Genomic DNA, 26,981 nt, shown 5'->3' on the forward strand with positions numbered 1-26,981 from the left:
TTACTGAAACGACTCCGTTAAAATTTAATCGTAATTATTTTTTATCATAATTATAATCGAAATTAACATAAATATGAAACCATATAAAGTATTTAATATAAAAATAATAAATTATAAAATCCATGAAACTTAATGTGTGGCGCTACGGTGCAAATAATAAAAATAGAGTAAAGTTTCGTTACTAACCACCAGGTGACACATTTCGGAGAAAGAGCGAACAAGGGTAGAAAGCTATCTTACGACTTTAGACATGGCAGATGAAGATTTTGAGCCTGACGAGTAAGTAAATCTAATGTGAATTTGAATGCAATTTTTCTGAATTCTTCTATGAAATGTCAACTAAACCCGTTTTATTTAGTGTTGGAGACGATGATTTTAATGAAGTTGAGGACGATGAAAATCTAGATGAAATCGATCAGAATGAGGTAATATTTTGTTTGTGTGTAATGACAACACAAAGACTATATATGAGACTGTACGGTTAATGTTACCTATGGTTCCAAGATGGCTGCTCGTCTGATTCCGGGGGCCTTAGTCTCAAGTTTTTCGTGTTACAACTCCCAACGTGTTGAACGTGTCATCCCATGTGAGTTGCTACTCACGTTGAGTCGAGCATGTGAGATCGCTACACGAAAGTGAAAATGACTGACGAATATGCTGTTCTGATCGCAATCGAAGCATTAGAAAGAGCTGAAAGACGTTATATAAGAAGGCAAAGAATTTTTCGACCAATTATTTAATATAATTTATATTATTATTATTATTTTTAATAATACATTAATATAAATTATTAAGAGTCTTCTCTGCATCCATTTAATGTTCACTGATTAAAACTTTATAGCAGTTTGTATAATTTTAAGTATTATAACCTTTTTATATTAATATCAACTGAACAGGGACTATTCCGATAGTCCGAAATGCATTTTGATTATTTCATATTAATTTTTCATCTAATCGAGTTTTAATGTACACCCCTTTTGTTTTATCAAATGTATAGTACTACATTGATACCTGAATATGTGCGCTTATTATCACTGGTGTGATAAGTCCTTATTATCTACCGCACATTAGTAGGTATTTAATTAATTTAATTAAATCAAGGGCTAAAACAATCCTTTGTAATAATTGAGCCGTTTATAGGACAAATTGAAAACTCCATTTGTAAATCCTTAATATAATCGTCATTATTTTCAAATTTTTCACGTCTAATTTTATATATCGATATATATAACGATATATAATTATATAACGATATATATTTATATAACATATATAAAATTGCAGAATATATAAAAATATATTCTGCAATGTTTATTTAAATTGAAAGTTTAAAGGGAATTTTAAAAAATAATTTATATTATCAATTTTTATTCTTTTTGTTTTGTGGAGTTAATCGATTTGGCAAGTGAGCCACTCAATTCACGTCGATTCGTTTACAACTTGTTACAGTTAAGTTGATTGGTCGAATCATTATAGTCGCAAACCCAGATGGATTGTAAATAATTCCATTGTGCTTAACGACACACATAAACAAGTGAATATGACCTACTTCCGCTCGCCTTTCAAGTTCACTCGAAGGGTCTAACTCAAGACTACCAATTATGTGAGTCATAGTAACATGAATGAGTTCAATGACGTCAGTTCGAGTGCAACACGAAAAACTCTAGACTAAGGGCCCAGCAAGGAAACATTGCAAGGAATTTTGTTGGTAATAATTATGGTAATTTATTAGAATAGGTTAGGTTAGGTTAGAACGTGCGTTCTCACTGTTTCTCTTCTCCTATTTGCTGGAATCGGAGACGAGTCGCCATCTTGGAATCATAGGTAACATTAACCGACTAGACTATAATAATGCTTGTCTAGCTTGAAAAAGTTACAAAAGTTTAGAAAAGTGTCTTGTATTTATCCACATTGACCCTATAACAAACTTTCAGTTTAACAAATAATATTGTGTGGAATCCTCAAATTCATTATAGTGAGATTCCACTGTATATCAAATTATATCAAATTAATTTATAAAACTATGCAAATTACAAATTTATAGTTTTGATACATTAATTACTTCAACTGGTTGTACTATAATTCAAAATATACCTTAATCTAATAATAAAAATCAAATTTAATGATCTTTAAATAAGATCAAAAACATTAGTTCATCATGTTCTAATGATGTAACAGAAAACAACTTTAAAAATACAAATGATACAGAATGATTTGAATCATATTAAATAATTCAACTTGGCATTAGTATGGAATAACAAGTTTTCTGTAGCATAGCTACACCAGACAAACTCTACTGAAAACTTTTTATTCCTTTATACCAGGCGTCAAACACGTGGTCGGCCGAGACTAAAAATTTTTAAATATCAAGCTTTGACACTTGAAGTTGGAAAATTTGAACTTTTTAGTTGACGCTGGCGTCGCGTGTGGTTGCGTGATTGCTTGGGACGCTGCACGCTGGCGCAAGGCGTCAAATGAAAAGCAGTGGCAGCCAAAGCCGAACAGAGATAAAAATACAAGATGATCAGAAACACAATAGAACGTGGAGCGATCTGATCTGACACACGACACATGTTTGTGTGGCCGTTAGCCATACTGATATTTGTATATTTGTACATATTTTATTATATTATTTTAGGCTTAGGAATTGTTCTTTGTTCTAACTGTTCTAGAAATTTTCTTTCCAACCCTTTTTCCCTTGGGTGAGGTCACCGTTTCTGAGAAGTGGACTGGATAAACAAGAGAGAGGAGAGGCCCTGGGGTCACAGGAACCAGGAGTGAGACACTTTTGGCTCGAACTCCAGAGAGAGAAGACGTACAAAGGTGGTGCTCCAGGTCTGAAGAGATTGGCTGGGGACTATGTGGAGCTGCTCATATTCCAATAATAAGGATGTTCCATAAAAGAACTTAGAAAGGAAGATATTGATAGGACACCAAGTTTGAGGTGTAGAGGTGTATAGAAGGAAGGAACAGAGAAAGAACTGTTCAGAGAAAAGACTGAGAGAGTGACCCATCCAAAGCCATGAGGCCAAAAATTCTGGATATTTCCTTCTTCCCCTTACTATTCTAAGATACTTATTTTTTCTTCTTCTTTTTCTTTAGTTATAAGTCAACTCGCGGATATTTGTTGCATCATATGGAATTGATTGCTCAGAAAAAGGGGTCCAATGCCCATTGTATAATACTCCAATTTTGCTTTGTAAGTTGGGATCAACTGATAAAGAACCAGTTCAAGGTGAGAATAAATTACTTGTTAAAAAATGAATCTGCAGCTCGTAATTTTTGTGTTATTCTGTTTGTGGAGTATCATCATATTACTACGAACATCACATTTGTACAAGTCGTCACAAAGTGCAGTGTTTGCTCAATCATTTGCCAATGATATTTTGAACTCTAAAGTGGATTTTGGTTTTTATTCATATTAAACTAAAAAGTTATTTAATAAAATATAATCAAACTTCAAGAACAATGAGTAAGAAAAGATCAATTGAAGAGGAACATTGTAATTTTCAAGAAAAATGGGAACTGCAATATTTTTGTGTCCAAAACAAGAATAAAATATTATGCTTGATATGTAAAAACTCTATTTCAGTTTCTAACGAATATAATCATTAAAAGGCATTATGACAGAAATCATAAAAGAAACTATGACTGTAAATACGTTGCAATACTTCGTGAAGACAAATTGTTGGAATTGAAATCAATTCTTCAAAAACAACAAAGTGTATTCACTAAATCTGATGAAGATAATACAGCTACTGTAAAAGTTAGTTATATATTATCACATTTAATCGCAAGCAGATGGAAACCATTTACTGAAGGGAAATTTATTAGCGAATGCTTAATTAAAGCGACAGAAGTATTATGTCCAGCACAAATAAAATAATTTAAAAGTGTAAGTTTAAGTTGAAATACTGTAGCTAGCAGAGTTGATGAAATAGCCAAGAATTTGAGAAATCAGCATAATTCAACAATATCAGCATTTCAAGCCTATTCTATTGCAATTGATGAAAATACAGATATTCGAAATATTGCTCAGCTGGCCGTTTTTATTCGCGAATGCAATGTTAATTTAAAAATAAGTGAAGAACTTTTGGAAATCATTCCTATGCATAATACAACCACTAGAGCTGATATTTTTGATGCGAAAGTTTTGAAGAAGTATAAGTTACCATTGGAAAAGTTGGTTTGTCTTGCAACTGATGGTGTACCAACCATGACCAGTATTACTAAAGGAGTTGTTGCAAGATTAAAAGAAACATGCAAACAGCATGGTAATAATAATTTTAAACATTTTCATTGTATTATTCACCAGCAATTACTGTGCTCCAAAGTTTTAAATATCGGACATGTTTTAAAAATAGTCACCAAAATTGTAAATTATATTTGAGCACGTGGACTTAATCATTGTCAATTTGCTTCATTTCTGAAGATATAAATGTGAATACACTGATCTACCATATACGGAAGTTTGATGGCTTTCGAGTCATAGTGTTAAAATGATTCTTCAAATCGCTGGACGAAATCATAATTTTCTTGGAAACAAAACATTATGAATGTGCTGAATTAAAAGATGGACAATGGATAAAGACCTGCCTTTCTCAGTAGATATTACAAGCCATTTTAATCAACTTAATCTTAAGCTTCAAGACAAAAATCATGTTACAATACTATTTGATGATGATGATGATAATGCTTTCAAACAAAAATTATTACTTTGGCACAAATAGAAAAAGAAAACTTGTCTTACTTTGAAAGCTGTCAATATCTATTGCTTAAATCACCTAAATTAAAATTTACAGAATATGCTCACCAAATGAAATTGTTAGAAATGGAATTCAATCAAAGATTTTCTGATTTTAAAAGCTGTGAATTACAATTTTGTCTTTTTACTTCACCTCTATCTATTGATATTGAAACTGTTGATGAAAACTTACAAATGGAATTAATTGAAATCCAATGTGATAATTTGCTGAAGCAAAAATGTATGGAAGTTGGAATTCCAGATTTTTATACCTATTTATCTGTAGATCGGTTTCCTAAAATATTATTGTTTGTTACCCATATACCGACTATGTTCGGAAGCACTTATTTATGCGAACAACTATTTTCTTTAATGAAAAATAACAAAAATTCAGAAAGGTCAAGATTAACCGATTAACATTTATCATCAATTTTAAAAATTACATCAGCTCAATATATTCAACCAAATTTTGATGACTTGCTTTGTGAAAAATGTTGTCAAATATCTTCTAAAAAGTAATATTAAACTGTGATTTTGTTTATTTCTTACTATAACTTTTATTTTTGTTTTTTATAAAAAATATAAAATATTTATAGTTTAAGTTTAAAAAATAATATGAAATATAAAATGTCTATGTACCTGTACGTATAATATACTATACATTGAGTCTAATAAATACATAATATAATAATTCTAAAAATCGTATTTTATTAATTTTTTGAACTTTGAAAACATGCGGCCCCCAACTTAATACAAAATAGATCATGTGGCCTGTAATATCATATGAATTTGACATGCCTGCTTTATACCATATCAAGGATAAATTGGACTTTTTTATATTCAAATGATTCAATCATTTGTATATTTAAAGCTAAAGTTTTCTGTTTAAATAAGATCAAAAATATTAATTTATGAAATATATTTTATTACAAGATTAAGGTATGTTTTGAGGTAATTCTATTTTTGAGAATGTTTACGAGTTTCAAAATACAGACATGACAGTTGTGTGTGTATATCATTTGCAAATACATATATTTAGCTTATATCTTAACATTAATTAAACCAGCAAAAATAGTATTTAATTGACAAGCATTTTTAATCTAATAGTAGTTGTATTTGGGTGTACATAATGAAATTAAGCATTAATTCAAATCATATAATAAAATATAATTTTTTAATTTTTAGGAAAATGTGGATATTTTGTCAGCCAGTGAGCAGCAACCTCAACAAAACCAAAAGCGTATCACTACACCGTATATGACAAAATATGAAAGGGCGAGGGTGTTAGGAACGAGGGCATTACAGATAGCGTAAGTTATGACATTTACTATTTTATTTTTTCTTTTTGAATTTGTTGTTTAATTTAAAATTGTTATCAGAACACAAATAATGTAAAATATTTTTTAATTATAATATAATTATTTGGTAAAAAAGATGCATTTTAACATAATAGCATTTATTTTTATCTATCTGTATTGCACTTATCGATAGACTAGGCTTTACATCCACTTTCATTTAGGTGCTGATACACATTTGTCTCTTGCTCCTGTTCTGTAGCCATCAGAAGAGGGAATTCTTCTTAAAAACAAATTTTATTGAAGTTTTATAATATTGTAAAACTAATTCTGTAGCTGACAGAAGAGGGGCAAGAGCCTGAAACACGTATCAGCACCTAAATAAGATTGATGTAAAGTAAAACCTAGGACGTATTCAAAATCTCAGTGTGCTGCCAGAACCTCTCAGCACCCTGTTTGAACTCTCTGGCAACTTCTGGTTGCTGTTAGCATACTGCAAGCAAACTGTTGACATAGTCATTCATCCAAAAATGGGCTTTGTTGCTGAAGATGATTTTCCATTTGAAATTGGGGTCCACTTCCAACTGCTCCAGAGCCCAGTCAGCAAATGCTCAATGCTGTTTATGGTCATTTACCTTCAGTTCTTGGGTCAATTGAATTTTGTACGGGTGCAGGCCCAAGTCCCAATGCAAAATTTGCGAAGTAGAGGTCTGTGAAAGGCTAAGTTCTTGGGCATGACAAGGAATTGACTGCCCTGAGTTATCTTGCACACACTTGTTCACTTCAGCAATGTTTTCTGCAGACTTCACGTATCAATGACGTATGGGTATTGTTTGATTGTTTACTAAACCAGCTGAGTTGAATTTGTCCACGAAATGACTCAACAGGACGATTGTGTGCACCGTAAAAATCACATAGCGCTTGGAATGTAGCTCAAACTGAGCCCTCATTTTGATAGTAGAGTTTAATGATTTGCATGCATTGCTCAACACTAATTTTTCATGATGATTTGCACAACATTAATTACTATAATCTCCAAATTTGACAGCTGTAGTTTCACTAACATGGCCGCTATACACTGTCAAAGTTTGAGCGCCCCTAGCGGAAAACCCTTTAATTTATCCAAGTCTTCTCATATTGATCATTATTGGGGAGCTTTCTAAATGAATCTTTATCAAATAATTACGTGTTTTCACTAAAATTTAAGAAAAATGTTTTTAATTATAAGATAACATCTGTTCCACTAAAACAAATATTCTGGAAGGACAAAGGTGGGACAAAACAAAATTCTTGCACTGTTACTGGCAGCAACATGCCTAATATTTTCTTGTGAATATAGTGATCATTGTTATATTTATGATCAAACAACAGAATTAAAAAATAATGATAGCTGCCCAATTTAATACTGTTAGAAATACAAGAAACAAAAAGTTGCATATAATAACACTGATAACAAAATTAGTTTAAAACAGACAGTGAAAGTGGTATCCATATTAATTTTGAAATCAGTTTTTATTTAGTATTTCTTGACAAACAATATTAAAATTTCAGACTATAAAGATTATGTATTTCAAACATGTTAACTCTTTTTCATATGTTAGTTAAAAATAAATCTGCTCTATTAGAACAATGCTTTACTTTGTATTTGAGTGTTAAGAAATAAATACAGAAATAAAACTAGAATATATTTTACTTAAAATAAAATATTTTATTTTGCTAGATATTTTACAAATATAAAAAATGAAGTAGTGCATAGAAATGTCAAAATTTGTGGTATAATATACAAATTTAGAAAGTATAAATTAAAAAGTAGTATAAGAAAATGTATTATTTTGCATTATTATATTTTTAAGAAATGAATTTAAAGAACTACGAGTATACTCAGTTTTGGTACTTAATTTCTTATTATTATATTTTATTAATATTAATAAATTCTACCAAATATAAAACACTTCTGCCATTTAAACAGTATTTAAAAACTGGCTTTTACCAAATCCATATACATTATAATATAAATAAACAATAAATTATAATATATAATTATTTTAGTTACTGTATTTGCTAGAAACATGAATGCTAATCAGGCCATTAGTGTAATTGATATACAGTAGAGAGTCGTTAATCTGAACCCCGGAAATCCGAATGATTTTCAGTCGGACTGTGTCATGCTGAATCGAACGTTTTTGATACTAGATTTACTTCTAAAGTATAATTTTCATGTTTTTATATTCTTCAATATATTTATTTTGTTTGTACAAAATAAAGAAATAATTTTTAACGATGCAATATCCTCGATTATTATTATAAAAATTTTCGTTAGGCTTAAAATTGATGAAAATTCAACACGAAGCAACATGCAATGGAGAAAAATTTGAACATCGGACAGGTTAATATATTTTTTTGTACATAATCGGTAATCCGAACAAATCACTAATCTGAACAACCCCAGTCCCCAATTGATTCAGATTAACGACTCTCTACTGTAATTGATGAAAAAAATTCTTAATTTTTTTTACATAGATATTTGAAGTCCTTGGGATGTATAGTGCTAACTGTTAGAATCACGTTTCTGAGGTAATAATTTTGCTCTCTCTGAATATTGCCTACAGATGTGGCTGTCATCTCATCATTCTAGGATTTTTTTAAAATGTTCGAACTCAATTACCTCAGAAACATGAGGGTTAGAACCATACATCCCTGAGGGCTTCACATATATAAAACATTAGCTTTTGCTTTAACTAACTAATAATCATAGCATCTGTTTAAAATACATTTGCTCTGGATATAAAGTTTGAAGTGGATTTTAAAAATTACTTTTTAATAGTTAAAAAAATATATATATTCTTAGCAATGAATTTCTGGATCCTTCTTTTATCAAATCAATTTTATTTACAATTCTAGAAATTCTAAAAAGTTCTATTACAACTATCACTATCACTTCTTTCCCAGTAAGTGCACTAATTAAATGAACACACCTGAATTTTTTGCCGAGCACTAATTATTTTATTTTATTATAGGCCATCTTCAGGTTTATGATTACCGTTCCAAAATGGAACACAACGTTTTTTGAATAAGTTTCATTTTAAATTTAAAAGATTTACAATAATTGTGTATATTAAATAATTGAAAAAAAATAAATACAATAAATAAATAACAGTAAATAAAATAAAATAGCATAAATAAATAACACAGTAAACAAGGCTAAGTATAACTGCTACAAGGTTTAATGGTTTTTAATCCCCATGCTTTTTTCTATCATGTACTTCCATGCTGTTGGAAGGGCCCCATCCCCCATCTAAAACCCACGCATGCTCCTTTATATATACCATCTTGGTCTAATGGTCCATACAAATACAAGTTATCAGCATTTAAGGTACTTATTAGAAGAGCATTTCTATATTGCACAAATATTTAGGACCGTCTGAAGGAAATTAGTAGAATTAAAAGAATTGCAACAAATTTAGGCTACTAAACTGCCACAATTGAAGGCCTGGTCAAAAGTTTCAGACAACATAATGGCAAAAAAGATACTGAAGTAGATGCAATTAACAAATTCACAAGAATATAGGAGGAGTGATGAATGAATTGACCACTTATAAAAACACAAGAATGGTATATAAAAGAGCACCCAACATTTATAGATTACTAAGGACAGCAATAAAAAGATTATAAAGACAGCATAAAAATGCAAGAGAAGGCTGGAGTTTATAAAATACCATTTGAAAATCAACAATTAGGAGTAGCAAAGGATTATGTGGGTGTAACTAGAAGAAGCTTAGCAATATGTCTGCGAGAACACAAATATAACGTTAATAAAGGGCACAACACCATTATAGCAATTGTGGTACAGATGGAGGGAGCGAATGTAAAATGGGATGAGGCAAAAATCATTAAAACAGTCCAATCTCCATCTATTGCATTAGAAATGGAAAAGATGGAAATACAGTCAAGTCCGCATAAGTCGACACCCGGATAACTCGACACCATCGGTTAAGTAGTCAGTTTTCTGTGGTCCTGGCTGACTTACATAGGCATTAATGTTAAAAAACTCCGGTTTACTCAACACCGTTTAACTCGTCACTACTGGATAAGTCGACATACTTTTGCTGTCCCACACTCCGATAAGTCATCACCCCCTCCTGAAAAAATGAATTCACTCCGCTTGTGTGGTGCAAACTCATTTTTTTTCAGGAGGGAGAGTTGATTTATTTATTAATATATAATTAATATATTTAATAATATTAATATTAATATTAATAATATATATACATATTAATAAAAATGCCTTAACATTTTATGTATTTTTATGTATAAAATAATAACAGATAAACAAAAAGAAAATATACAATCTACATCAACGTCACACCAGAATCCAATTTTGCATTTTCTCATGCCAGAAGCATTAAGAATCCTTAGACGTTACTTGCCAACAATTGACAATTGCAAAGATGATGTTTTAAAAGCGTTCATGATCGTTGAAAAAGAAAGTCGAGACAGTTAAGTGCTCAAAACAAACAACACTAAATGAATTTTTCAGTTTTTCATCTACAGAGTAATTGTAAATGGAGGAAACAATGTATTGTAAGCCTATACTACTGTATAATGCACTACTGCATTTTATTAATTGTAGTTTTGTGGGTTTTTTTCCAACTTCACTTTAGTTGTCACATCGGATAACTCGACACATTTTCACTTCCCCTTGGGGTGTCGACTTATGCAGAGTCGACTGTATATAAAAGTAAAATGAAAAACCATTGCCTAAATGCCAAGGATGCTAATGCCCCTCCAACAGCATGGAAGTACATGATAGAAAAAAGCATGGGGATTAAAAACCCTTAAACCTTGTAGTAGTTATACTTAGCCTTGTTTACTGTGTTATTTATTTACGCTATTTTATTTTATTTTATTTACTGTTATTTATTTATTGTATTTATTTATTTTTCATTTATTTAATATACACAATTATTGTAAATCTTTTAAATTTAAAATGAAACATACTCGAAAAACATTGCGTTCCATTTTGAAATGGTAATCGTAAACCTGAAGATGACCTATGATAAGTAGGTTGAAAACGTTTGAGAAATAAGATAATTAGTGCTTGGCAAAAAATTCAGGTGTGTTCATGTAATTAGTTCTATTACATTTTGATCATAATTCTCATCTGTGATATCAATGAGTTACAAAGCAATCCATTCTAAAATTCTTGCTTAGAAAAGTATCTTAAGGTTGAATTATTATAATTTTTATGTAATATATAAAACTAACGCACAATGCTACAAAAAGTTTACTTAATTTCTAAAATAATGATTAATATATTATTTGTTCTTTCAGGATGTGTGCTCCAGTAATGGTAGAGCTGGAAGGTGAAACAGATCCATTACAGATTGCAATGAAGGAATTAAAGTATGCTTGTTTTTTTTAGTTTAATATTATAAGATAAAAGGTTTGCATAATGAAATTTACATTATTTCTCATAATTATATATTTATATTGTGAATAGAACAAATAATGATTCTGTTAAAACATTAGCTAATTTGAAAAGAAAACAAAGAAAACTAATTACCCCTTGCTAACTATTGATGATATTTTCTTGGTTACAAGCTTTGTTAGTCAATAACTTTGCTTAAACATTTAAATTTTAAAAAGCTTAGAGATTTGTTTATGATTAAATATTTTTCAAGACATTAATGATCTGAGATAAGATAAATGATTTAAAAAGTGTTCTTGATTTAAATTAAGTGTAGGGAAATGATTTAAAAATTGTTTAAATTGTATTAGTAATATGACATTGTATTATATAGACACAACACAATAGCAGCATTAATCAGTGGAGTGAGGATCAACAAAGCAAATGTGTTCATTATGGCTATTCTGGGAGTTTCTAAGTGAAACTATCTGTGTTTCAATTATGTGTATATATATACATACATAATTGAACACACCACATAGCTTATTGTACAATGGAACTCATTTTTTCAGGAGGGGAGTCGACTTATCAGACATCTAAAAACTGTGAAACAGAAAAAGTATGTTGATTTATCCAGCGGTGACAAGTTAAACGATGTCGAGTAAACTGAGTTTTTTAACATTAATAACATTATTGCCTATGACCGGGACCACAGAAACTGACTAATTAACCTATGGTCTCGAGTTATCCAGGTGTCAACTTATGCGGAGTGGACTGTATTACAATTTTTGGCTTATCAGCAATCATTTTTAAAACAGTTTTACATAATATTGTGGAGGCATAGCCTCTAATGAAAGGTGATCTCTGCAAAGGAAGACTTTTAATTCCTGGTGATTGGACAGGAAGGAAACAAATATTTTAGTTGCTTCTGTATTATATATTTTATGAAACTACCTGTATGTTTGATGCATGCTTTGATTTAATCTGCTGTTGGTGTAGTGGACCATTTAAAACCTGAAATGTTTTAATTTTGAGATTATATGCTGACATATACTGCCGTTATCATCATTCTCTTTCTCCTCTCCGAAAAATGTCTAAATTAAATTATGATGAATAATAATTTATTCTTTCTGATATAGTCAGTATACATATAATAATAATGTATTGAAGTTCCACTAGTCTAAATATTATACCATTTTAGTCACTTGAATTTTTCAGGACTTGTGAAGTGTGAAACATCAAAGTATTTTTGAAAATACTTAGTTTGTTTTTCAATTTAGCACTTGCATACAAAAATTGATCTATTGTAGTATAATTCTACCTATTTTCATAGGTGGAATGTTTCATGTATATCATAATAGTTATTAGCATAATATTAATATTAAAGTCTTGTGAAATTATCAGATTTGTATAAAGTCAGTTGAAGGAACAAACAGCTTGCAAAGGCAGTCACAAAAACTAAAAAGGAGAATCGTATACATTCAACAAGTTGTAGCATAGTAACTTCCTTAAATGTTTGTGGGTATAAATTTTGTGGCAGTTGCCAATATAAAAATGACTACAACTATAATGGAATAGTAAAACATGTCAAAAGTTTCTTTGTTAGGGTCTCATGATAGTTATATCAAGTCTTGCTCTGATAAACAATTGGTAAAAATGAGAATAAAATATGTAAGAGATAACATTAAGAACTTTTATGCTTATGCATTTTTCTTATTAAAGTAAACATGATATAAATATCATAACCTAATTTCCCAACTCATTGGAATAGTTAAAGAGCTAATTTCACCAAATATACCAATACCAGAATAAAAACTGATCTATATAAATTTTTATTTGAGGATTGTTTTTACAGTAGGTTGATGCTTGGTAAGCAACAACACTTCACTTTAAATTCTTAATTAGATAAAAATAAAGTGAAACATTTTTCACTGATGTACTATTTTACTATTATAACATGAATTTCATTATACCTATTATAAATAATTGATTTGCACAAATTCAAATCTAAAGTTGCCAAAGAAAGTTATACTTGGATAGAGTTAGATAACCTAAATAAATAGGACTTAACAATTGGAGGGCTTATCACACCATTTGTTAAGTCCTATTTATTTAGGTTATCTAACTCTATCCAATTTATAGTCGTGGGCTAAAAGCATTGTTTATTATTAAAGTTATACTGGTTTTGATAACTTGAAACCATGTCGTGTTCTGTTCGTGTTCATAATACACTAACTTATTACAGTAGAGACTCGTTAATCGGAACCCCGGTAATCAGAACGATTTTCAGTCGGACTGTGTTGTGCTGAATCGAACGTTTTTGATACTAAATTTACTTCTAAAGTATAATTTTCATGTTTTTATATTCTTCAATATATTATTTTGTTTGTACAAAATGCAGAAATAATTTTTAACAATATGATAGCCTCGATTATTTTTATAAAAATTTTCGTTAGGCTTAAAATCGACGAAAATTCAACACAAAGCGACACGCAACGGAGAAAAATTTGAACATCGGACAGGTTAATGTATTTTTCATACATAATCAGTAATCAGAACAAATCACTAATCTGAACAACCCAGTCCCCAATTGATTCCGATTTTCGTTCTCTACTGTATCATTATTATTATGTTGGGTTAAGTGAGAGATACTCGGTTAACACCGGTGGTTGTGTACTATGCCGGACCAAAGTCAAGGCATAGTAACCAAAACAGAAATTAAAGAAGTGTATCAGTGTGTGTGTCTGTATTCAGGAATTTTCTCACAATATGACATGTATTCAATATAGTGGCCTTCTGTAGTGTGATGTATGTGTTTCTATTCAATTCTAATGTGCCCAGGCTTTTGTGTAGTGTGTGTGGTATGACACCTGTAGAGGAGAGAACAACAGGTACAATAAGCACCCTATCCATCCTCCACAGATGCCTTATTTCCTGGGCGAGTTCTGTGTACTTGCTAATTTTTTCAGTGCATGCGTTTTGTATATTGTGAGTGTTTGGAATGGATATGTCTATAATGTATGTGATTTTATTGTGTTTGTCAATGAGTGTGATGTCTGGTCTGTTGTGGTAAATTGTTTTATCTGTGATTATGGCTCTGTCGTAATACATTTTGTGCGTGTTGTTTTCCAATACTGTCTGTGGAATGTATTTGTAGTATGGTTCGTGGATGTCTACTAATTTGTGTTTCTTTGCAAGCTCTTGGTGTATTATATTTGCTACTTGGTTATGTCTGTGTAAATAATCTGTCTGTGCCAAGAGCTTGCAACCAGAGGTGATGTGTTGTATAGTTTCTGACATGATGTGACATTTTCTGCATGTGTCATTTGTGAGTGTTGTATCTTTGAGTATGTGTTTTCTGTAGTTTTTAGTATGTATGACCTGATCCTGTATGGCAATCATGAATCCTTCCGTCTCCCCAAAGAGGCATCCCCGAGCTAACCAGCTGTTTGACGCAGTTTTGTCAACAAAATCCTGGGCCAGATCGTAAGGATGCCTGCCATGGAGTGCCTTTCGAGCCCACGATTGCTTAATGGTGTCTATGCTTTTTATATGTTGCGTTGTGTCCATATGATGTGAGTGTAAGTTTAATGGTGTGTTATTTGAGTCTGCTAGAGTTACTGCTTTATGTAATTGTGATGTTTCTTGTTTTTTGTAGAAAAACTCTCGCAGTGACTGTATTTGTTTGTAGTGAAGGTTAACTATGTCAATCAGGCCACGTCCGCCATCTTTACGTGGAAGGGTTAATCTTTCTGTGGCAGATTTAGGATGATGTTGTTTATGCTTAGTAAGTGTAGTTCTTGTTTTCCTTTGGAGTTGCTCGAGATCTGTGTGAGTCCAATGTATAACTCCAAAAGAATATGTGAGTACTGGGATGACATATGTGTTTATTGCTTTAACTGTGTGTTTTGCATTTAACTGTGTTCTGAGAATAGCATTTAACCTACTTTGGTATTCTTTAATCAATCTTTGCTTTATTTGTGCATGTTCTGTTAGTTTGGCCTGTTGGAATCCTAAATACTTGTAGAGCTCACCCTCTTCCATGGATTCAATAATGTCTCCATTTCCAAGTGCAAAATCTTCTTTCTTCAGGATTCCTTTTTCTATGTGAAGTGTTTTGCATTTATCTAGGCCAAATTTCATTTGTATGTCCTTGGTGTATGAATGTGTGATTTGTAGGAGTTGATGAAGTTGTTTTTGTGTGGATGCATAAAGTTTTATGTCATCCATGTACATGAGATGTGACAGTGTAAACTGTGTTGTTTTTTTGTGTCTGATATTGTAACCATATTGCCTGTTGTTTAACAAGTTGGATAATGGATTCAAGGCTAGGCAGAACCAGAGAGGACTCAAGGAATCTCCTTGAAAAATTCCTCGCCTAATAAAAATTTGGTTTGTTTGTATGGAAGTGTTACTAACCCTCAGATGTAGTGTTGTTCTCCAGTGCTGCATAGTGTTTTGAAAGAATGCAATGAGTGATGGATGTATTTTGTACATGTGTAGGATATGTAGCAGCCAACTGTGTGGAACACTGTCGAATGCTTTTCTGTAGTCTATATATGCCATGTGTATGTTTCTGTGTTGTCTGTGTGCTTGCCGTAGAATGACTGAATCTATGAGTAACTGTTCTTTGCATCCCCTGTGGTTTCTACGACAACCTTTTTGTTGTTCTGTTAGAATGTCGTGTTCTTCAACATGTTTGTATATTTTGTTTGCAATACAGGATGTCAATAATTTGTAGAGTGTTGGAAGACATGTAATTGGTCTGTATTGTGTGGGGTCTGTGGTATTGTTGTTTTTAGGTTTCATGTAGGTGATGCCCTGAGTAAGAAAATTTGGCATGTCTTGTGGATTGATGATGATGTGTGTTAGGTGTTTAGCTAGTTCCTGGTGCAGTGATGTGAACTTTTTGTACCAGAAATTGTGAATGTTGTCTACACCAGGTGTCTTCCAGTTGTGTGTTCTGTTAACAGTGTATTGGAAATCATGTATGTTTATTTCAGCACAGGGCATAGTTGGTATGTTGTGCAAGTTTCTGTTCTCCTCCTCGATCCAGCCTGCATCGGCATTGTGCGTGACAGCACTGGACCAAAGAGAAGACCAATATGTTGTGAGTTCTTCTTCTGTTGGTGTGCCACTGTGCTGTGTATCAGTGTTTGCTTTGTTATTAATTTGTCTGTACAAGAGTTTTTCATTGTTTGTAAATAATTTATTTTGTTGTTTTCGTAGTGTACATGTTTTGTATCGTTTATTATTATTATTATTATGTTGGGTTAAGTTAGATATACTCGGTTAACACCGGTGGCTAAGTACTATGCCGGACCAAAGTCAAGGCATAGTAACCAAAACAGAAATTAAAGAAGTGTATCAGTGTGTGTGTCTGTATTCAAGAATTTTCTCACAATATGACATGTATTCAATATAGTGGCCTTCTGTAGTGTGATGTATGTGTTTCTATTCAATTCTAATGTGCCCAGGCTTTTGTGTAGTGTGTGTGGTATGACACCTGTAGAGGAGAGAACAACAGGTACAATAAGCACCCTATCCATCCTCCACAGATGCCTTATTTCCTGGGCGAGTTCTAGTGTACTTGCTAATTTTTTCAGTGCATGCGTTTTGTATATTGTGAGTGTTTGGAATGGATATGTCTATAATGTATGTTATTTTATTGTGTTTGTCAATGAGTGTGATGTCTGGTCTGTTGTGGTAAATTGTTTTATCTGTGATTATGGCTCTGTCGTAGTACATTTTGTGTGTGTTGTTTTCCAATACTGTCTGTGGAATGTACTTGTAGTATGGCTCATGGATGTCTACTAATTTGTGTTTCTTTGCAAGCTCTTGGTGTATTATATTTGCTACTTGGTTATGTCTGTGTAAATAATCTGTCTGTGCCAAGAGCTTGCAACCAGAGGTGATGTGTTGTATAGTTTCTGGCATGATGTGACATTTTCTGCATGTGTCATTTGTGAGTGTTGCATCTTTGAGTATGTGTTTTCTGTAGTTTTTAGTATTTATGACCTGATCCTGTATGGCGATCATGAATCCTTCCGTCTCCCCAAAGAGGCATCCCCGAGCTAACCAGCTGTTTGACGCAGTTTTGTCAACAAAATCCTGGGCCAGATCATAAGGATGCCTGCCATGGAGTGCCTTTCGAGCCCACGATTGCTTAATGGTGTCTATGCTTTTTATATGTTGTGTTGTGTCCATATGATGTGAGTGTAAGTTTAATGGTGTGTTATTCGAGTCTGCTAGAGTTACTGCTTTATGTAATTGTGATGTTTCTTGTTTTTTGTAGAAAAAACTCTCGCAGTGACTGTATTTGTTTGTAGTGAAGGTTAACTATGTCAATCAGGCCACGTCCGCCATCTTTACGTGGAAGGGTTAATCTTTCTGTGGCGGATTTAGGATGATGTTGTTTATGCTTAGTAAGTGTTGTTCTTGTTTTCCTTTGGAGTTGCTCGAGATCTGTGTGAGTCCAATGTATAACTCCAAAAGAATATGTGAGTACTGGGATGACATATGTGTTTATTGCTTTAACTGTGTGTTTTGCATTTAACTCTGTTCTGAGAATAGCATTTAACCTACTTTGGTATTCTTTAATTAATCTTTGCTTTATTTGTGTATGTTCTGTTAGTTTGGCCTGTTGGAATCCTAAATACTTGTAGAACTCGCCCTCTTCCATGGATTCAATAATGTCTCCATTTCCTAGTGCAAAATCTTCTTTCTTCAGGATTCCTTTTTCTATGTGAACTGTTTTGCATTTATCTAGGCCAAATTCCATTTGTATGTCCTTGGTGTATGAATGTGTGATTTGTAGAAGTTGATGAAGTTGTTTTTGTGTGGATGCATAAAGTTTTATGTCATCCATGTACATGAGATGTGACAGTGTAAACTGTGTTGTTTTTTCGTGTCTGATATTGTAACCATATTGCGTGTTGTTTAACATGTTGGATAATGGGTTCAGGGCTAAGCAGAACCAGAGAGGACTCAAGGAATCTCCTTGAAAATATTCCTCGCCTAATAAAAATTTGGTTTGTTTGTATGGAAGTGTTACTAACCCTGAGATGTAGTGTTGTTCTCCAGTGCTGCATAGTGTTTTGAAAGAATGCAATGAGTGATGGATGTATTTTGTACATGTGTAGAATATGTAGCAGCCAACTGTGTGGAACACTGTCGAATGCTTTTCTGTAGTCTATATATGCCATGTGTATGTTTCTGTGTTGTTTGTGTGCTTGCCGTAGAATGACTGAATCTATGAGTAACTGTTCTTTGCATCCCCTGTGGTTTTCTACGACAACCTTTTTGTTGTTCTGTTAGAATGTTGTGTTCTTCAACGTGTTTGTATATTTTGTTTGCAATACAGGATGTCAATAATTTGTAGAGTGTTGGAAGACATGTAATTGGTCTGTATTGTGTGGGGTCTGTGGTATTGTTGTTTTTAGGTTTCATGTAGGTGATGCCCTGAGTAAGAAAATTTGGCATGTCTTGTGGATTGATGATGATGTGTGTTAGATGTTTAGCTAGTTCCTGGTGCAGTGATGTAAACTTTTTGTACCAGAAATTGTGAATGTTGTCTACACCAGGTGTCTTCCAGTTGTGTGTTCTGTTAACAGTGTATTGGAAATCATGTATGTTTATTTCAACACAGGGCATAGTTGGTATGTTGTGCAAGTTTCTGTTCTCCTCCTCGATCCAGCCTGCATCAGCATTATGCGTGACAGCACTGGACCAAAGAGAAGACCAATATGTTGTGAGTTCTTCTTCTGTTGGTGTGCCACTGTGCTGTGTATCAGTGTTTGCTTTGTTATTAATTTGTCTGTAAAAGAGTTTTTCATTGTTTGTAAATAATTTATTTTGTTGTTTTCGTAGTGTACATGTTTTGTATCGTTTGAGTCTACGTGCTTTGGCAGCAAGTTTTTGTTTTAGTGTATCAATGTATTCTGTAATGTGTGTGTTGTGATGTTCATGTTTTGTGTGTGTTTTTATTTTCTTGAAAATGTTTTTGAGCTGTTTCCTTAATTTGGGTGTTATGTTGTTTTTAGTGTATTGTGTCAGCCTGCCTAATTGCTGTCTAATGTCATTTATTTGTGTTTCTATTCTTCTCTGCCAGGCAGGCTTGTGATAGAATTTTGTTTTCTGTGTGTTTGTCTGTGATTGTACTTTCAGCCCATGGTGTGTCACTACTGTGACTGCTCCAGCATAAACTAATGTATGAATGTCTGCGAGTGTAGAAATTGAATGAATGTAGTGTGGTAGTAAGTGAGTGTTTACGTAATTTAGTGTTTTTCCTACTTCCTTTGACGTGTTGATTTTTGGTATTCGTGGTCGTTGTGTGGGATCTGTGCCTGTATATTTAGTGAGTGTTTCCTGAAATATATGTGAGAGTGTATTAACTAAATCCATGTCTATGTTATCAGTGATGGATGAGGAAATGTCTGTAGTATCATTAGTGGTAATTGTTGTATGTGTGTTATTATCAATGCTTGTTGCTGGATTATCCTGACAGGTTACATGATCTTCATTAATGTTAGATGTTTCTGTCTGTTGATGTATTTGATCAGCAACCTGTTGTTTGATAAGTTCAAGTGTTGTTTGTGGAATAAGGTTGTTGTGTATAATTGTTCTTTTTTGATCAACAACCCTTTGTTCGGTGACAGTGAGGTGAGGATACTGTTGTGTGAATCTATGGTGTAGTTGTTGTCTGTATGCTGTCATGTTTGTTTCGAGTTTTGTGATGGTGTAGTAACTACGGATGATAAACTTGTTCATTTCTACTGTCCATTTCATCCGTTGGCGTGGTTTTCCAGCCTTTGTGGTCTGTGGATGCATTGCCACAGAAACACCAAGGCTGGGTTGGTTCCTCACATCTGTTGAGGGCATTGCAGTAGCCATGCTTGGGCCGGTGCTGCTTTCGCCACCGGTAACCAAGGGAGACTGTGGCCTATTTTTCGAACGTGAGCCTCTGCCTAACCCACGAACGCGGACCTTGTTAACCCGGGCGACGTCCGAGCCGGTATCACACTTTGATCTAGTTATTACCATAATAAATATCTCCACAGAATGTGGGTGTGGTCACTCTTAGCTTCATTTCTCCCCATAGACCTTACTGGCATGGGTGTCCCTACCAGGAGCTTATGCTCCAGCCTGCATTGCCCTATGGATCAGTAAAATTACTGGGCTCTCCCACCACGACCAGGTGGTGACCACGGGAGAGTTATTATTATTATTATTATTATTATTATTATTATTATTATTATTATTATTTTGTTGGGTTAAGTTAGATATACTCGGTTAACACCGGTGGCTAAGTACTATGCCGGACCAAAGTCAAGGCATAGTAACCAAAACAGAAATTAAAGAAGTGTATCAGTGTGTGTGTCTGTATTCAGGAATTTTCTCACAATATGACATGTATTCAATATAGTGGCCTTCTGTAGAGTGATGTATGTGTTTCTATTCAATTCTAATGTGCCCAGGCTTTTGTGTAGTGTGTGTGGTATGACACCTGTAGAGGAGAGAACAACAGGTACAGTAAGCACCCTATCCATCCTCCACAGATGCCTTATTTCCTGGGCGAGTTCTGTGTACTTGCTAATTTTTTCAGTGCATGCGTTTTGTATATTGTGAGTGTTTGGAATGGATATGTCTATAATGTATGTGATTTTATTGTGTTTGTCAATGAGTGTGATGTCTGGTCTGTTGTGATAAATTGTTTTATCTGTGATTATGGCTCTGTCGTAGTAAATTTTGTGCGTGTTGTTTTCCAATACTGTCTGCGGAATGTATTTGTAGTATGGTTTGTGGATGTCTACTAATTTGTGTTTCTTTGCAAGCTCTTGGTGTATTATATTTGCTACTTGATTATGTCTGTGTAAATAATCTGTCTGTGCCAAGAGCTTGCAACCAGAGGTGATGTGTTGTATAGTTTCTGGCATGATGTGACATTTTCTGCATGTGTCATTTGTGAGTGTTGCATCTTTGAGTATGTGTTTTCTGTAGTTATTATTATGTTGGGTTAAGTGAGATATACTCGGTTAACACCGGTGGCTGTGTACTATGCCGGACCAAAGTCAAGGCATAGTAACCAAAACAGAAATTAAAGAAGTGTATCAGTGTGTGTGTCTGTATTCAGGAATTTTCTCACAATATGACATGTATTCAATATAGTGGCCTTCTGTAGTGTGATGTATGTGTTTCTATTCAATTCTAATGTGCCCAGGCTTTTGTGTAGTGTGTGTGGTATGACACCTGTAGAGGAAAGAACAACAGGTACAATAAGCACCCTATCCATCCTCCACAGATGCCTTATTTCCTGGGCGAGTTCTGTGTACTTGCTAATTTTTTCAGTGCATGCGTTTTGTATATTGTGAGTGTTTGGAATGGCTATGTCTATAATGTATGTGATTTTATTGTGTTTGTCAATGAGTGTGATGTCTGGTCTGTTGTGGTAAATTGTTTTATCTGTGATTATGGCTCTGTCGTAGTACATTTTGTGCGTGTTGTTTTCCAAAACTGTCTGTGGAATGTATTTGTAGTATGGTTCGTGGATGTCTACTAATTTGTGTTTCCTTGCAAGCTCTTGGTGTATTATATTTGCTACTTGATTATGTCTGTGTAAATAATCTGTCTGTGCCAAGAGCTTGCAACCAGAAGTAATGTGTTGTATAGTTTCTGGCATGATGTGACATTTTCTGCATGTGTCATTTGTGAGTGTTGTATCTTTGAGTATGTGTTTTCTGTAGTTTTTAGTATTTATGACCTGATCCTGTATGGCAATCATGAATCCTTCCGTCTCCCCAAAGAGGCATCCCCGTGCTAACCAGCTGTTTGACGCAGTTTTGTCAACAAAATCCTGGGCCAGATCATAAGGATGCCTGCCATGGAGTGCCTTTCGAGCCCACGATTGCTTAATGGTGTCTGTGCTTTTTATATGTTGCGTTGTGTCCATATGATGTGAATGTAAGTTTACTGGTGTGTTATTTGAGTCTGCTAGAGTTACTGCTTTATGTAATTGTGATGTTTCTTGTTTTTTGTAGAAAAACTCTCGCAGTGACTGTATTTGTTTGTAGTGAAGGTTAACTATGTCAATCAGGCCACGTCCGCCATCTTTACGTGGAAGGGTTAGTCTTTCTGTGGCGGATTTAGGATGATGTTGTTTATGCTTAGTAAGTGTAGTTCTTGTTTTCCTTTGAAGTTGCTCGAGATCTGTGTGAGTCCAATGTATAACTCCAAAAGAATATGTAAGTACTGGAATGACATATGTGTTTATTGCTTTGACTGTGTGTTTTGCATTTAACTGTGTTCTGAGAATAGCATTTAACCTACTTTGGTATTCTTTAATTAATCTTTGCTTTATTTGTGTATGTTCTGTTAGTTTGGCCTGTTGGAATCCTAAATACTTGTAGAACTCGCCCTCTTCCATGGATTCAATAACGTCTCCATTTCCAAGTGCAAAATCTTCTTTCTTCAGGATTCCTTTTTCTATGTGAAGTGTTTTGCATTTATCTAGGCCAAATTCCATTTGTATGTCCTTGGTGTATGAATGTGTGATTTGTAGGAGTTGATGAAGTTGTTTTTGTGTGGATGCATAAAGTTTTATGTCATCCATGTACATGAGATGTGACAGTGTAAACTGTGTTGTTTTTTCGTGTCTGATATTGTAACCATATTGCGTGTTGTTTAACATGTTGGATAATGGGTTCAGGGCTAAGCAGAACCAGAGAGGACTCAAGGAATCTCCTTGAAAAATTCCTCGCCTAATAAAAATTTGGTTTGTTTGTATGGAAGTGTTATGAACCCTGAGATGTAGTGTTGTTCTCCAGTGCTGCATAGTGTTTTGAAAGAATGCAATGAGTGATGGATGTATTTTGTACATGTGTAGAATATGTAGCAGCCAACTGTGTGGAACACTGTCGAATGCTTTTCTGTAGTCTATATATGCCATGTGTATGTTTCTGTGTTGTTTGTGTGCTTGCCGTAGAATGACTGAATCTATGAGTAACTGTTCTTTGCATCCCCTGTGGTTTCTACGACAACCTTTTTGTTGTTCTGTTAGAATGTCGTGTTCTTCAACATGTTTGTATATTTTGTTTGCAATACAGGATGTCAATAATTTGTAGAGTGTTGGAAGACATGTAATTGGTCTGTATTGTGTGGGGTCTGTGGTATTGTTGTTTTTAGGTTTCATGTAGGTGATGCCCTGAGTAAGAAAATTTGGCATGTCTTGTGGATTGATGATGATGTGTGTTAGATGTTTAGCTAGTTCCTGGTGCAGTGATGTAAACTTTTTGTACCAGAAATTGTGAATGTTGTCTACACCAGGTGTCTTCCAGTTGTGTGTTCTGTTAACAGTGTATTGGAAATCATGTATGTTTATTTCAACACAGGGCATAGTTGGTATGTTGTGCAAGTTTCTGTTCTCCTCCTCGATCCAGCCTGCATCAGCATTGTGCGTGACAGCACTGGACCAAAGAGAAGACCAATATGTTGTGAGTTCTTCTTCTGTTGGTGTGCCACTGTGCTGTGTATCAGTGTTTGCTTTGTTATTAATTTGTCTGTAAAAGAGTTTTTCATTGTTTGTAAATAATTTATTTTGTTGTTTTCGTAGTGTACATGTTTTGTATCGTTTGAGTCTACGTGCTTTGGCAGCAAGTTTTTGTTTTAGTGTATCAATGTATTCTGTAATGCGTGTGTTGTGATGTTCATGTTTTGTGTGTGTTTTTATTTTCTTGAAAATGTTTTTGAGCTGTTTCCTTAATTTGGGTGTTATGTTGTTTTTAGTGTATTGTGTTAGCCTGCCTAATTGCTGTCTAATGTCATTTATTTGTGTTTCTATTCTTCTCTGCCAGGCAGGCTTGTGATAGAATTGTGTTTTCTGTGTATTTGTCTGTGATTGTACTTTCAGTCCATGGTGTGTCACTACTGTGACTGCCCCAGCATAAACTAATGTATGAATGTCTGCGAGTGTAGAAATTGAATGAATGTAGTGTGGTAGTAAGTGAGTGTTTACATAATTTAGTGTTTTTCCTACTTTCTTTGACGTGTTGATTTTTGGTATTCGTGGTCGTTGTGTGGGATCTGTACCTGTATATTTAGTGAGTGTTTCCTGAAATATAAGTGAGAGCGTATTAACTAAATCCAAGTCTATGTTATCAGTGATGGATGAGGAAGTGTCTGTAGTATCATTAGTGGTAATTGTTGTATGTGTGTTATTATCAATGCTTGTTGCTGGATTATCCTGACAGGTTACATGATCTTCATTAATGTTAGATGTTTCTGTCTGTTGATGTATTTGATCAGCAACCTGTTGTTTGATAAGTTCAAGTGTTGTTTGTGGAATAAGGTTGTTGTGTATAATTGTTCTTTTTTGATCAACAACCCTTTGTTCGGTGACAGTGAGATGAGGATACTGTTGCGTGAATCTATGGTGTAGTTGTTGTCTGTATGCTGTCATGTTTGTTTCGAGTTTTGTGATGGTGTAATAATTACGGATGATAAACTCGTTCATTTCTACTGTCCATTTCATCCGTTGGCGTGGTTTTCCGGCCTTTGTGGTCTGTGGATGCATTGCCACAGAAACACCAAGGCTGGGTTGGTTCCTCACATCTGTTGAGGGCATTGCAGTAGCCATGCTTGGGCCGGTGCTGCTTTCGCCACCGGTAACCAAGGGAGACTGTGACCTATTTTTCGAACGTGAGCCTCTGCCTAACCCACGAACGCGGACCTTGTTAACCCGGGCGACGTCCGAGCCGGTATCACACTTTGATCTAGTTATTACCATAATAAATATCTCCACAGAATGTGGGTGTGGTCACTCTTAGCTTCATTTCTCCCCATAGACCTTACTGGCATGGGTGTCCCTACCAGGAGCTTATGCTCCAGCCTGCATTGCCCTATGGATCAGTAAAATTACTGGGCTCTCCCACCACGACCAGGTGGTGACCCTGGGAGAGTTATTATTATTATGTTGGGTTAAGTGAGATATACTCGGTCAACACCGGTGGTTGTGTACCATGCCGGACCAAAGTCAAGGCATAGTAACCAAAACAGAAATTAAAGAAGTGTATCAGTGTGTGTGTCTGTATTCAGGAATTTTCTCACAATATGACATGTATTCAATATAGTGGCCTTCTGTAGTGTGATGTATGTGTTTCTATTCAATTCTTATGTGCCCAGGCTTTTGTGTAGTGTGTGTGGTATGACACCTGTAGAGGAGAGAACAACAGGTACAATAAGCACCCTATTCATCCTCCACAGATGCCTTATTTCTTGGGCGAGTTCTGTGTACTTGCTAATTTTTTCAGTACATGTGTTTTGTATATTGTGAGTGTTTGGAATGGATATGTCTATAATGTATGTGATTTTATTGTGTTTGTCAATGAGTGTGATGTCTGGTCTGTTGTGGTAAATTGTTTTATCTGTGATTATGGCTCTGTCGTAGTACATTTTGTGCGTGTTGTTTTCCAATACTGTCTGTGGAATGTATTTGTAGTATGGTTCGTGGATGTCTACTAATTTGTGTTTCTTTGCAAGCTCTTGGTGTATTATATTTGCTACTTGATTATGTCTGTGTAAATAATCTGTCTGTGCCAAGAGCTTGCAACCAGAAGTGATGTGTTGTATAGTTTCTGGCATGATGTGACATTTTCTGTGTGTCATTTGTGAATGTTACATCTTTGAGTATGTGTTTTCTGTTGTTTTTAGTATTTATGACCTGATCCTGTATGGCAATTATGAATCCTTCCATCTCCCCAAAGAGTCTTCCCCAAGCTAACCAGATGTTTGATGCAGTTTTGTCAACAAAATTCTGGGCCAAGTCATAGGGATGCCTACCGTGGAGCGTCTTTCAAACCCACGATTGCTTAATGGTGTCTATGCTTTTTGTATGTAGTGTTATATCCATGAGTGCCTGCAGCTTTTCATTGCTGTTGAATTGTGTAAGTGCAAAAACAGGTGGAAGGCAAAGATGTTATATTGATACTATACAGCGGATGCTCTTTTAATTTTTTAGCAATTGCTGTGTGCTGTGGGCAGAATATGGCATGCATTATTGTGAAGTAAAATCACTCTGGAATCCTGTAGTCCATGTCTTTGTTCAAACAGCCTGCCGCAATTTAGTTTAAGGTCTCTCAATGACTTTTGGTAATTAATTTTTGAACATACCTTGTATATCTAAATTTGCCAGTGATACCACCCGGAGGTCTGGGTGGCGTAACTGGCAAGCATGTTGTATGGTAAGTGGATTTGCAGATTCAAGTTTTTTCCAGACAATTCTAAATTATTTAATAAATTATTAATTTAGATAAGCAATGGCATCTAATCAAATTACAGTATATCTAAATTTATTGAAGTATTGAAGATATTTCTGTATATCAGAGAGAATATAAATTATTGTATTAATTAATGATTCTTTATTTTCTTAGGGCTAGAAAAATTCCTATCATCATAAGGAGGTATCTACCAGATGGCAGTTATGAAGATTGGGGTGTAGATGAACTGATTATAACAGAATAAAAATTCATTAGACTTTTAAAAA

General features: G+C 34.0%; 1 protein-coding gene across 1 annotated transcript; it reads left to right on the forward strand.

Annotated features, from left to right (window-relative positions):
* The first annotated feature begins 205 nt into the window (after positions 1–205).
* Positions 206–26,981, forward strand: Polr2F (RNA polymerase II subunit RpII18). The gene is made up of 5 exons (XM_067268096.1): positions 206–279; positions 359–425; positions 5,930–6,054; positions 11,371–11,442; positions 26,869–26,981. Exons 1-5 carry the CDS (start codon positions 251–253, stop codon positions 26,957–26,959), a joined length of 384 nt encoding a protein of 127 aa, XP_067124197.1. The 5' UTR covers positions 206–250; the 3' UTR covers positions 26,960–26,981.

This window comes from Centruroides vittatus, unplaced genomic scaffold (assembly GCF_030686945.1).
Source record: "Centruroides vittatus isolate TY-2023 unplaced genomic scaffold, ASM3068694v2 contig_3153, whole genome shotgun sequence".
NCBI classification, from domain to species: Eukaryota; Metazoa; Arthropoda; class Arachnida; order Scorpiones; family Buthidae; genus Centruroides; species Centruroides vittatus.